Source organism: Melopsittacus undulatus, chromosome 9, assembly GCF_012275295.1.
Source record: "Melopsittacus undulatus isolate bMelUnd1 chromosome 9, bMelUnd1.mat.Z, whole genome shotgun sequence".
NCBI lineage: Eukaryota > Metazoa > Chordata > Aves > Psittaciformes > Psittaculidae > Melopsittacus > Melopsittacus undulatus.
This window is the reverse complement of record NC_047535.1, coordinates 44,963,824-44,976,716: the sequence shown is the minus strand read 5'-3', so window position 1 is coordinate 44,976,716 and position 12,893 is coordinate 44,963,824. Positions and strand designations below refer to the sequence as shown.

Here is a 12,893-nt window from a genome sequence, read left to right as displayed (position 1 = left end):
TGACCATGAAAAAAGCAGAATGAGGTTGACACCAAACAGGGTGGCACTGAGCTCCCATGGAGCAGAAGGAAGCTACTGCAGGGGCCAGTGAACTTAATTGTACCTTCCAGGCACGGACTCTGGCAATCATTCCAGCAGAGCTTCCCACGGGCACGTAAACCATTCCCAGGTTCATCAAGCCAAAATATTAATTGGTATTTCAGGAACACTTCACATACCAAAATGGAAAATAAAACCCCCAAAATCAGACAAACAACATAAACCACCTCAACAGTGCAATCTGCAATTTTCCAAGAGTCTGGAAAACTCTATAAAGTTTTGCAAAACTGTAAAGAAGGCAAAAATAAATAAGTTTTACCATCACAGCTTCTGTTATCACAAATTTCAACTAGGCTGTTACGTACCTTCCAGTGTGTGGTGTGTTTCAGATGGAAATAGAGAACAAAACGTATATGGTTGGGTTTATATCTTTTAATTCAGAACTTATGCTAGTATTAATTCATTCATGAATTCAGCTGTGAACTGGGGACCTAGGGTGCAACTGTAGTAAATTAAAAGGAAAAAACCCTGTATTGTTTAATAAAGCTTTTAAAGTCCATCTACACTGAAAAAAGGGTATTTGATAGGAGTTCTTTTAATCTCTTCTTGTCCTCTAATTTCAATATCCAGTTCTTTCTTCATGCTTATGATTTCTTTCCTATTGCTTTTATTAGAAGTAATTTGCTGACAGTAGTTAACACTGACCTCTTTGGTCATCACTTTTTATTAATTTTAAAACCATATGTTCCAACTAAAACATTTTTCTATCTTCTTTTTCCTCTTTTTTTCTCTTTTACTTTTAAGTGCTCGATTAAGCTGCCTGAGGCTAATTTATTCACATCAAGATCTCACTGCTTTTGAAGCTATATCCTTTTAATAATATAAACTAAATAAAATACTGGTTTTGAAAAATTAAGATGGCATTTAATACCTTCTTGTTTCCAAATGTGTATAACAGGACAAGAAAACAAAAGCAACAACCTAACTGATGGGCTCCCGTTTCCACACACACACACACACACACACACACACACACCCTGGCATCCGGCATATAATGCAATTGTTTGCAAGGTTCCAACAAGAATGCAACCAGGGATCCAGCTTTAGGAGGAATTTATGCACATCTAATATGTGAAAACAATGGATTTAAGAGGGTCTCTTGTGTAGGATGTCTGGTGACAGTGCTGCCCTATAAAAAGCTGTGCAGGCACTGTACCGAGCAGCACATCCCCATGGCCGCTCCTTCACCCTCCTGCTCCCAAACATTCCTCATCAGTGGGAAGAAGGATGAGAAGTCTGATCATAGCTGACTGTGATTTCAGGTACCTTCCTCCACCAGCTTTTGTTCAGACTCACCTTCTACATTTACAGTACGCTAAGGAGCAGAGCAGTAACAGATAGGTATGTGATCAGCTGTAGAGCATCCTGCAGGCACCGAGCTTCAGATTTGTGCTTTACAGAGCTATGAAAGCCTTGCATGGAAACATATCCAACTTGGGATTAATACTTTCAAATTTATCTTACTTTTTGAGTTATTTAATTTTACTGCTAGAAATTTCTGCATGGCAAGAGAATAATTATTAACCAGTTACTTGGAATTAGAGGTGAATGCTTAAGATGAAAAACCACAAACAACACACGTACACTTAAAAATATCTATATTCTCAGCAACAGCAACAAAAAGCAAGGGAAAAATTTTCTAAAGATTTAGGCCCTTATTTAGCCCTCACAGAAATACAACTAAAATCAACAAGGCTAAATCTAGCTGCATTATGGAATAATTTATATGCCTGAAGCAACACAAGGAAACACAGGAAATATGAGTGCATTGCAGATTTAAAAACCCTTAAGTATAATCAGAACAAGTTGTCCCTTCATTGCTTTGCTTCTCTGTGGCTGAAAGCAAAGAAGTTTAATATCTACTGAATACTGGTTTAACATTACATGGCTAACTACCATGTTTGAGAGTGCAAGCAGAGCGCAGGTGAAGCGAAATGAGTGGAAAACGACAGGAAAGAAATTGTGACTAATAAAACACCACTAGAGAGATAAGTACAAAGTAATTCTGTTTAAACCCCAATGTACAAACACACAAAGAAGGGTCAGGAAATCATCTGTAAAAATCAGTTTCCATTAGCTGTTTCTGTACTAAATTACTACAACAGGATACAAGTCCTGCAATCTTTAACTCTCACAAGGATGTTTGCTTCTAAACAAACCATGAAGATGGTCAGACAGCTCCACGGAGAGAGAAAACACTATTCTCAAGTTTAAGCACACAGTAAGGAGAAAGACAGTTTAAAATACTGTACTTTCCCTGGGTCAAGTTAAACTGGAATCAGTTCTCTGCTGGAAACTAAAAATGAAAAACAGCAGTAACAAAAACCCACACCACAAATCACAACACACACCCCCAAAACCCACAAAAAAAAACCCAAGCAAAATTGTATCACTCCCTGTGATATTTTTCTTATTTTTAATTCATTTTTCTGCTTTAAATAGTCTCTTCTTTCCTTTACATATTTATTCCAGTTATACTTTCCAGAACAAATCTGTTACTCTGTCAGAGGAGAAGCAAATTTAATAGCCAACACAGGCCCTGGTCTCTTGCAAAAACATAGAGGACTCTGTGAAAAATGAAACAAACAGCAACAACAAAACAAACAAACAAAATCACCCAGTTTGCACTGAATCCCAGTCACTGGAACAGAATGGAGGGGAAGAGGTCAACCAAATGAGCAGAGTGTTCTTCCTAAGAGATCGCTTCAAAATCACAGGGATGGATGGGAGGGGAAAGTAGAAAAGCAGACAGGGAGGAGGCAGAAACGTGTTTGTGGAGAGGAGTAGAAGGAAGGGAGAGAATGTGAGGAGCACTGTGAAACCCTGTATGATTTGAGAATCACAATATACAAATACAATATGGAAAAAAACATATTTGCTCAGTTAAAACACACTTTTTAGCAGGATGGATGGGCTAGAGAACTTGGGATGACCAACCACAACCCAGAATACAGGTGCATTTTAAATAAAGCCAGTGTCCTATCATTAAGAGTGTAGGGTTAGTGTATCCTAAGTAATGGGGAAACCCACTATCTGTGTTACTGTGGTGAGTGCAGAGCCAAGACAACGAGCCAATGCCCCGTCTTGCCAGCTCAGCACACTTCACATCAGCAGAGCCACCTCCCCCTGCAGTGGCCCAGCTACACCTGAGCCAGGCTGGTACTCCTGGAGGGCTCACAGCCTCAGCACTGCCTGCAAAGCAAATGCTACAGAGTGCCCAGAACCCCAGAAAAGGGAGAGAAGTGTCAAACCTGAAGGTGAGAAAATGACCAGGAATGCATGCCATTGTTCACAGGGTAACAAGGGATTTTTTTGTTTATTTTTGTTTGTTCGGGGCTTTTTTTGGTTGTTGGTTTGTTGGGTTTTGTGTTTGGTTTGGTTTTGTTTTGGATTTTTTACTTGTGATTTAATACACACAGATTTATCTGCTGCAAGCCCAAGTTTAACAAAACCTAGAACCAGCTAAATGATAACCCAGTTTGCATGAACTGAACTCAATTGCCTCCAAGTACAAACGAAAAGGAGGTGAATTTGAAAGCAAAATGCTATTACTTACGATAGTCAGAGTGGATCTCATCTATTTCTTTCTCTGTCTTGTCCTTTGTGAAGGTCAAGCTCTATAGAAATTACACAGGTGTTTATTTACAGAAACAAAAAGATGATGCTGCATAGTTTGAAACTAGAATCTTAAAACTGCATGACAGATCAGCTGTTTTACCCCCACCAGCTCCTACCATCTCATCTGCAGACAGTAATCTATAAAGTACGTACACATGCTGCCTTGATTTGCTTTCACAAAGTCAACAGGCCTGCGCCCAGCTATCCCACATAACACCCAGCATGTGTGGACCATAAAAATTTTCCTAATGCTACGCAATAAACATACTCCAAAAGTCACAAAAGTATCATATGTCATGGGAAAAGAACAGGCGCTATTGCCGACAAGGAAGCAAGGAATTTACTATCTAAATCCTAGAGAATTCTAGGAAGCAAAATATTCCCCACACTGCCATGGAGGGTCAAAATCCTCCAATATCTCCAAGGGGAACATTTCTCAAGAATTTTTTTTTGCCATCAAAAAATGCTCCTACTTAAATGGTTTGGGCATAGAAACATCAGCAGTACACAAAGAACTGCCCAGGATAAATGAGTGGTATGAGAAAATCATGTTGATTATAATATGGTATATGTGAATTATAACACACAATCTGGGAATTGGGAAATTCCCATAATAAAGTGATGAGCAAATGTTCTGTACCCACTGTGCAATATCTCCTAATCATCCCCCTCTCTGAAAACAAAGATAATTAGCTTACACTTTCACCAGGTTTATTCAATTCAAGCTGAAGCCGGATCTTCTCATTGTTTTCCAGCTCTTTAACAACTTCCGCAACTGTTTGGAAATACAAGAAAAGGATCAGTAAAACAGAAGCTCTTAGATAAAAAGATGTAACAGCACTGAATGAAACTACCATGAATTTTAGCCATAAAGAGACAAACCAGCATTAGCTCTTCAACTGTGAACTCAGACTCCGATCCCAAGCAAATCCACTCAGCATGGGCTCAGCAGACGTTTGCTCATGCAGAGAAACCACTTCCACCCATAGCAGCTAAGCACTGGAGGCAGTGCTGGAGAGTCGGGACTGGGAGGCACAGTCAGGAGCCGTGGCCTTGGCTGCGGTGCCTTGCAGCAGCCCCGCTGTGCTTCCCAGTGCCTGGCACTCAGTCACCTCCCAAGCAACTGCTCCATTTCCTTTGCATTAAGTTAATAGGAAAAGGTAGTCTTTTCAAATCACACCTGAATCTTACTCTAGTGCATCTTTTAGGAAAAAACAGTTTCCATTTTGCTATGTATCTTTCAATGGAAGATAAACCAATGACATCTGCTGTTTATCTTACTTCTACCTCCATGGACTGCCTTCCAAGGCAACACGAAACTGTCTGCAGGCTTATGTCCAAGTTCGAAGATGAATTTCAACCTACACTAATGATTATGTTGGACACATCAAAAGCATATAAACAGACACAACTGTGTATTAACATTTTAACTAAAACTGCAGCTATACAGGAGCCCGCATAGCTTATTTTCGCATTTCCTTTTACAAATCTGTTTCTAAACTTAATCATTTTCACCTAACTACTAGGTAGCAGTGGGTATTTATTAAAACAAACTCTTTCACTAGGCAGCAAAGTAGCCAGAGAACAAATGCTTATTTAGCTGTGGAGGTATAAAACCTGTTCAAAACTGGTTTAAAAATCCAGGAATTTGGCACCTATGCTTCCTCAGAAGCTCAGCTATTCATATTATATAGTGACCTCAAGTTCACTGCTACCACTGAAAATGCATGGCTGCATCTTAAGTGCAAGTTTAATAATTCACCCTTTACAAGAAGGTGCTGAGCCAGAACTCAGTAGAAAGTTTGCATTATTTATGTCACTACCTTGTCACACACAGTGAAACTTCATTTAGCAGGCCTGGATGAACAACACAAAGAAACTTGGTGCTACTTCACCACCAGCATCAAGTGAAGAACTCCCTTCCAACACATTCAAGGACTAACAGAGAGCAGCCAGCTCTGCACAAAGCCAACCCTTGCACACCCTGAGCAGACATGAGGCTTCAGTTGTACCAGCATCCATTCCTCACGCTGACATTGCTGCAGCATACCAGCAGCAGTACAGCCTCAGCTACATGGCTTCTCCTTTCCCCTCTCCTGAAGCTGCAGTGGCTCCTGACCAGCGCACTACACCCTACTTCAAAACTGCTCCACTCGTGTTCAGCCATCGGACAACAGAGCACCTCCATGACCTGCTCTACATTGATTCCTGCTGCTGGAGGAACCTGGACAGACCCTTTGAGAGCATTTAACTACATTTCCAAGTTTGACATGAACCTTAGCGTGACTGAGATTCTGATGCAAGTGCTGTTCTTGCAGACTTAAAGCACAAACTCCCTAAACTTCTCTTCCTGCTGAAGTCAAACACAATGTTAACTCTGTGTGCTGGTTATCATCCCAGACACTTTCTGAAGTCCTAGGAAATCATTTTTGAAAGCATGTTTATTTTTGGAAGCACTTCAGCACAAGCTAAGCAGTAACACTTGGCACCTAAATCACTGCGGCACTCAACCTCCTTAGTCAAGTTCTTAAAATGGTTAAAGAAGCAAAACAAAAAAAGCAAGTAGTGTTGGTTGCAAACTTGCTTTTCTCATACGCTTGCTCCCACATTCCAGACCAAGAGCTGGCAAGTGAAATCAAGGTTTCAAAAAAGCAGGAGCCTACAGCTTGGCTGCTAAATTCATATTTAGAATCCTCAGTGACTGCCTATTTTCCAAAAAGCACAGCATCTGGTGGTTCTGCTGGTTTAGTAAAGGAGTTGAACTCCAAAAATCTACTTTACTTTCTAAATGCCACAGTAGAAGTTGTGGATATCCAGCATTTCCAACTGTCTGATCACATACAAAACCACTTATGCATGAAGTTAACAGATGAGCTTTTAATATTCACTTGAAATAAATACTCCCCTATACTGTCATATTTGTTAAATAACTGATGAATTAAGTGGAGTTTAATGTGTTTAAATCTGGCAGCCTTCTCCAAGGGTGCTGGCCCCCAATTATTCCTATTGCAGATAATCAAACAACAGATGTGAAGTTGAGCTGTGCACCTGCAGTGGTGTCTGTCTGCTGCTGAGCCCAGCTGTGCAGAAGCAGCTCCTTGGCCCCCAGCTCACTCTGCTGTCCTGCTTGTTCATTCAAGCTCCTGACAATCCCACTGCCACAAAAATTTAGCTGGTGCCAGTGGTTTCTGAGCCCTTCAACACACACAGAAACATTCAGAATTGTTTAGGGCTTCTGGAAGAAGCAGTGAACTGGTGCTGCAGAATTTTATTCTCCATAAACATGAAAATAAAAGAGATCAAACAGAGAGTGAGGAGCCTATTTCTCATCTCTCTACTTCTGAAGCAGCCAAGAGCAGCTCTTGCTAGCAGGAGGCCTGACCTACGCTACATACCTAGCAGACAACAAGCAACATCCTGAAACCAGTGCAGAACATGCAATACCATCTATATGAGAATCTCCAGGACACTGACGGGTGTGCAGCTCCCCGGAGAGACATATCAGAACATGATCCTACTAGAAATTCCTTTAAAAGGATTGTTTGCCAAAAGCTTCTAATCAAATAAAAAATAATACAGCTAAATCTGGTGTCTGTCTCTCACCCACACGCGCCAGTGTATTTGTGGTATCAGTTGTATCGCCTGGAGAACTGAACTGAGATGACAAATGCAAGACCTTTAAAGAAGATGCATGTATTCATCTTGTACAAAACAATATAACAAGAGGAGCTGGGACAGCTCTCTCTAGCTCATATACGCTATTCTGAATCTAAAATATGGCCACACTGCCTACAAAGCCAGGCAGCACAAATACCTTACTCAGATCTCATCCTCCCTGTTCCAGCCCTGGCATTTTTCAAGCATTGAGCCTAAGCACATGCAAACAATAAATGGTTGCTTAAAGGAAGTTTATATTGCACTCACATTAGCAACTAAAACACATTCTCCTTATCCCATATAGCTATTTATATATAGTCTGAGTTTAATTGTATAAAAATACTGCCAAGCACCCAAACTGATATAAACTACAGCAAAACATTTCATGCTTTCCTGTTAATTCTCTCTACCCTTACCTGTCATCTCCAAAAAGATACCTGATTTTGAAATTAAATCCAACAAAAAAAAAGAAAGTATAATAATAATAATATGAACATACAAACAAAAAATATGAAAGTCTCAGTGCATATGAAGAAGAGAACAACTTCAGAACAAAAGATAAACTACTAATCCATTCACTCACTAAGAACTTCAGGTACTTCCCATTTTTTGACTAAAAAGCTCCAAGTCTAATTTGGAGGCACTCATTAAAGTCAATAAAAACACAGAAAATTTTTCAGAACAGGGTTAATAAACCAGGAAGTATCAAAAGAACTTCAATACAAATGTAAATCCTGGCTGGATACTTCCAGAGTACAGCCACACATTTCTGGTTCTCATTACATTTCCTTTTATTGCATAAACCAAGATTAATACCAGATAAATTCTTCCAGCTCCGGTTTTCCCCAGATACAGGAACCAGCCTTACTCCTACCCTGAGAACAGAAGAATCAATGCATACAAACAGCTTGCAGTGGTAACAACTTTCCTAGGCTTTCTAACTTACCTGATTTGGGATTTAGAGAATCACACTGAGCATTGTACATGTGCACAAATTCTTGGTGTCTTTTAATCAGCTGTTGCCGGGTCCCACGGGTAGACAGACCATGTTCCTTTAGCTTCTTCTTTAAATCACGATCAGAGAGCAAGTTGTAAACAACTTTAGACATAGGCTTCCTTTTGTGACCAGAACTGCAAAAGGAAAAGGAAACAAACTATGAAAATAAAAACACTGATTTACATGTTTACAGGGTATTTCATCTACTCTGGGCAAGAAATACCTGGAAGAATCACTTCAGTCATGACAGACACAGCACATCACAGATGCAATGGCAGCAGCTCTAGAAACCAGAACACCTTTTCCATCTGCCACAAAGAACATTTCAAACGTGCAGAAAGCAATAGGTCTCATCTGATTTTCTGTAGGAAATGATGCAAAACTACTCAGGTAACTAGCCCTGAGGCTCAGTTTTTAATATCTACAGCAAAGGTTTCAGAATCACATCAGCAAACACAGTATTGTCCACCTTCATTAGGATGAAGCCTTATATTTTCTCTGAGTTCAAGAGGAGGTGTACTTAATTCAGATAGCTACAACACAGGTTTTCCACCCAAATACTGGCCATGTCTCAGCTGAATCAGCTGGTGAAGTTTTACAGCATTAAAACTGCAAGCCAATACTTGAATTAGGAGATTTTTCAGTTTTCTGGGAAAATGACTTCAAGGAAGATAGTCATGTACCTGAACACAAATCTATAGTTCTCATCTAACAGAAGGTAATCTGATAATGCAGCAAGTGACATTAAAAAGAACTAATAGTGCTCTCAGATGAGTAACATCAAAAACCAAAATTTACTCCTCCACACTGCCTTATGTCAGAACTCAACGTTCTTGGCACAGCTAGGGAAAACATCTCAATTACAGGAAACTGCCACAGAAAACTCAAGTCCTACTACAACTTTTGTCATCTAACATTAGCAGAACAGTTTCCTTCTGCACAAATAAGCTCAGTCTTCCCTACACCTCGTGGAGAAATACACTTAAACTAGGTACAAAGGTGCCCAAATCCATCTACTGCCTCACTCATCTTCAATTTACGTGATTTGTTATAGAAGAACAGCATTTAGACATGTACACACTTACAATTCACCAGCGGAATGACCCAGAAGAGTGACAACAGCTTTGCTAGCAGAGAGCTTCACGAGAACAGTTCACAACAGTTTTGAAGCTTAATGTTGGTGGGTTTTTTCCCAATTCTTAAGAAACACAGTGTGTCCTTTGTGAACATGCACTTACCTGTTGTAATTACTCTCACACAGGTTTTGGGGACTAAATGATCAGTTTCATTGAAACGCTGCTCAACTGTTAAAATAGCATGCCATGTGCTCCTAATTTGAGAATAAACAGAGCTAAAATTCCTCAGAGAAGAGCTAGAGATATTCGGGGTTTCGGTAACAGCACAACACAGACATAAAACAAATACATTGCCAAAAGCCAGCATTGAACACACAACAGCATGTCCCTAAGGAGAAGCATCTTGCATAACACGTTCTTAATATCCAAGCAGAGTAGATAAAATAAGCAAAATTTAAATTTCTGTTAGGGACATGGCCTTGACACCAAAGAAACACCTGGCTTTTATTTCCATTCATTAAGAATACAGAAAAAAACCACTAAAACATCCCAATGAAAATCAGGATGTAACATCAGATTTCAGTATTAATTTACCACTTATTCACCTATAAAGACCTTAAGCCTATAGACTGCATTCTAAGCACTGGGCAAAACGAGCTTTAACATAAAACTACTTTCTAAGTCAAGGAAGGTTCAGAAAAACTGGAAATACAAGTGTGCATTAAGTCCCTCACAGTTCTTAAGTCTGATCAGTTAGAAATATTAAGAGCCTAAATTTATGCTCATAAGTAAAACAAACTGAAATCTCCACTTCTGTTGAGACTGTGGCAGCCATGAGAAATTCTAGGGTGAAGGCATAAAGCTAAAGGCATGCATTAATCTTGTGGACATCGAGATCTTAAAGAAACCACCTTGATTGGGGCAGCTTGAAAAGAACCACAGTAAGCAGAGTAAGGCGCAATTTTTGTTTTAACTGGACAGCTAGTGAAGCAATTGTCTTCTGCAATATCTGAATTGAGGGAAGCAATCCATTCACCAAGTGAAAAATGGGAACAACTCATGGAATAGAATTTTAATGTCAGTGACAGAAACCTGACAAGAACAACATACAGGCTAAGTTTTCTCCATGTTGAATACTTTAAAATGCTGTCCAGTGTTTTCCTGCCACTAAAAGCCAAAAAGTAATTCTGCTGGCAATCCACATACTTTCTTGAGAGGGAAAAAAATCACCATGATCATATTTATACAATGATTTCAGAATGACCTATACAGCAGGTAATGAAGAAACATGATACTATAATCCATCAACTAATATTCTTTATTTCAAGCAATACAGGAAAATATCTGCACGCATATACAAGTTCTTAAAGTTGCTTCTTACCTTCTAAGGCAGTCCTTCTTCTCTTCTCTTGTCAAGCAGGTATCCAGATGTTTGTTTATGTATTCCTCTGCAATAGCAACCTCACAAACAGGACAATCCACTGAAAGCAAAGGGGAAGGAATTTACTATTGTGGATGTTACAGCAAAGAGCAAATGTTTTCATCTGGAAAAGCTTATTGTTAATAGAAGAAAATGAAAATTCCAGATTTCTTAAAGATATGGCATGTCTATTCAGAATCTTCATTTTTAGCTCTCATTTTTATTCCAGAACACTTACTTCCCTCTCTGTGTAATTATCAGAATGACTCTTATCTTCCCTGCAGTCAGATGGAATGAAATCACTAATCAAAATCTAGAATAACATACATACTACATGGAAACCTAGAGGCATATATAGACATCAGCATATTTCCGTGCTAATGGGTTTCATTTTTGTGGTATTTCACTCCTAAATAAAGGAAGCTGCTTCATTTTGATAAAAGACTATAGCACAAACTTTATCCACATTAACATTACGTTCCCAATCTATGGTTCTGAAGAGAACTGTCAAGACACAAGTTAACTCAGCCTCACAGGAATCCTACCATCCAACCATGCCTCATACTCATTTCTTAGAATAGATAACTAGATTCTGTGACAGGTTCAGAAGCTCAGGTGCCCTATGGCATAGTCCCACTCAACTCTGAATTCCTCCTGCATCTTATTTTCAAGAAGCAGCTATAAACATTACCTGTAAAAACAGTCAAAAACCACAGACTTAAAATATTCATCTTTAGTAATCACATCATGTCAAAACCAAAAGGCTGACTTTAAATGAACAGCATGAGAAAGAGATTCTTTAACTGCCAGCCTCTGTATCTATCAGTACGAAGGAAGTCAGTTTTGATTTAAAAGACAAAGCAAAACACAAGCTATGAAAAACACTGAAATCCTGTGGGAATTGAGGAGTTATCTGGTAACACTGCTTCACAATTCCTGGCTCCCATGACATCATATTCTAGCCAAAGGTTAAAAAAAAACAGAAAGAAAGAAGTGGGGACAGTAACAACACAATAGTTCTGAGCCATCTATTCTCGTATTTGATGTAACATTTGAATTCTTAACACGGGGAAAAAAAAACACTTCAGCACTGCCTCAATTTCAAGCCTTTCAGTGATATTTGACCAACTACTCTGCATTTGTGGAAATAATTTCAATGTAATGCATGCTCGAAGATTTAATAAGGCCATAAAACAGTAAGCAAGTGAAAAATTCAATTGCTCAAGAATAAATGAGCAGTAAAATTTCATATGAGTTTTAAATTACTAACGCAAGTCTGATGCATAAAACTTGGAAACATAACTTCTGAGTAATTTGATGCCATTTTCACATGGCTACTTCTCTGGCTGTAAGACATCTTTAAGCAGTATTTACCCAGCTAATGAATAAATATGAACTTCAGAGTTCCAGCTGAATAAATTGTTAAACAAAAGAATAGATAAATATGAGCTAGCAAGTACCAGTGCTATACTCCTACACAGCCTTTTATTTTAGTGTAGGCTTTTAATTGTGTCAATGGGGCGGCTGCCATCATGTCAAAACTAAGAGGATTCTGTCATTTCATTGTAGTTTATTAGTACAAATAGGCATTTTCATGCTTCAAAATAAATGCATTTTAACACTGTAGAATTACAGAAGAATAAAGCAGAGTACTTTCTTCTGGAAAGTGCTTGAATAGGAATACTAACGAAACTGAAGCCATGATCATTTTGATTTTGAGTGCACCTCTCAGATAACAAACACACTATAAAATACCTTGCTTCTGGTTACTTAAGAATACAAGAGCAGAATAAATGTCTATCTGGTCATTAAGGGGAAGGAGAAAAGAAAATTACTTCAGTTTTATCAAGTCTCTTGTGCAACTATTTTTTTTTAGAGTTGTTACTCAAAGCAAAGGAATCTGTAAGCACTCAACTCCATTTAATTACTTGGCATCAACCCAAGCTTCCTCGTCAAGATATGCTTGTAACAGAGCTGTGCCACATAAGCAGTAAACTGAATGAAGCATAGTCCAGTTATATGGGAA

The 12,893-nt window shown here is 38.9% G+C and overlaps 1 protein-coding gene across 1 annotated transcript in view; it reads right to left on the bottom strand.

The window, feature by feature from the left end:
• Positions 1 to 12,893, bottom strand: part of RAD18 (RAD18 E3 ubiquitin protein ligase) — a 56,721-nt gene that overhangs the window by 31,186 nt on the left and 12,642 nt on the right. The window contains exons 6-9 of the mRNA XM_034066495.1: positions 10,829 to 10,928; positions 8,321 to 8,505; positions 4,416 to 4,492; positions 3,656 to 3,716 (exon numbers count right to left, since the gene is read on the bottom strand). Of these exons, the coding sequence (XP_033922386.1) occupies positions 3,656 to 3,716; positions 4,416 to 4,492; positions 8,321 to 8,505; positions 10,829 to 10,928 (423 nt within the window). The remainder of the gene's footprint in view (positions 1 to 3,655; positions 3,717 to 4,415; positions 4,493 to 8,320; positions 8,506 to 10,828; positions 10,929 to 12,893) is intronic.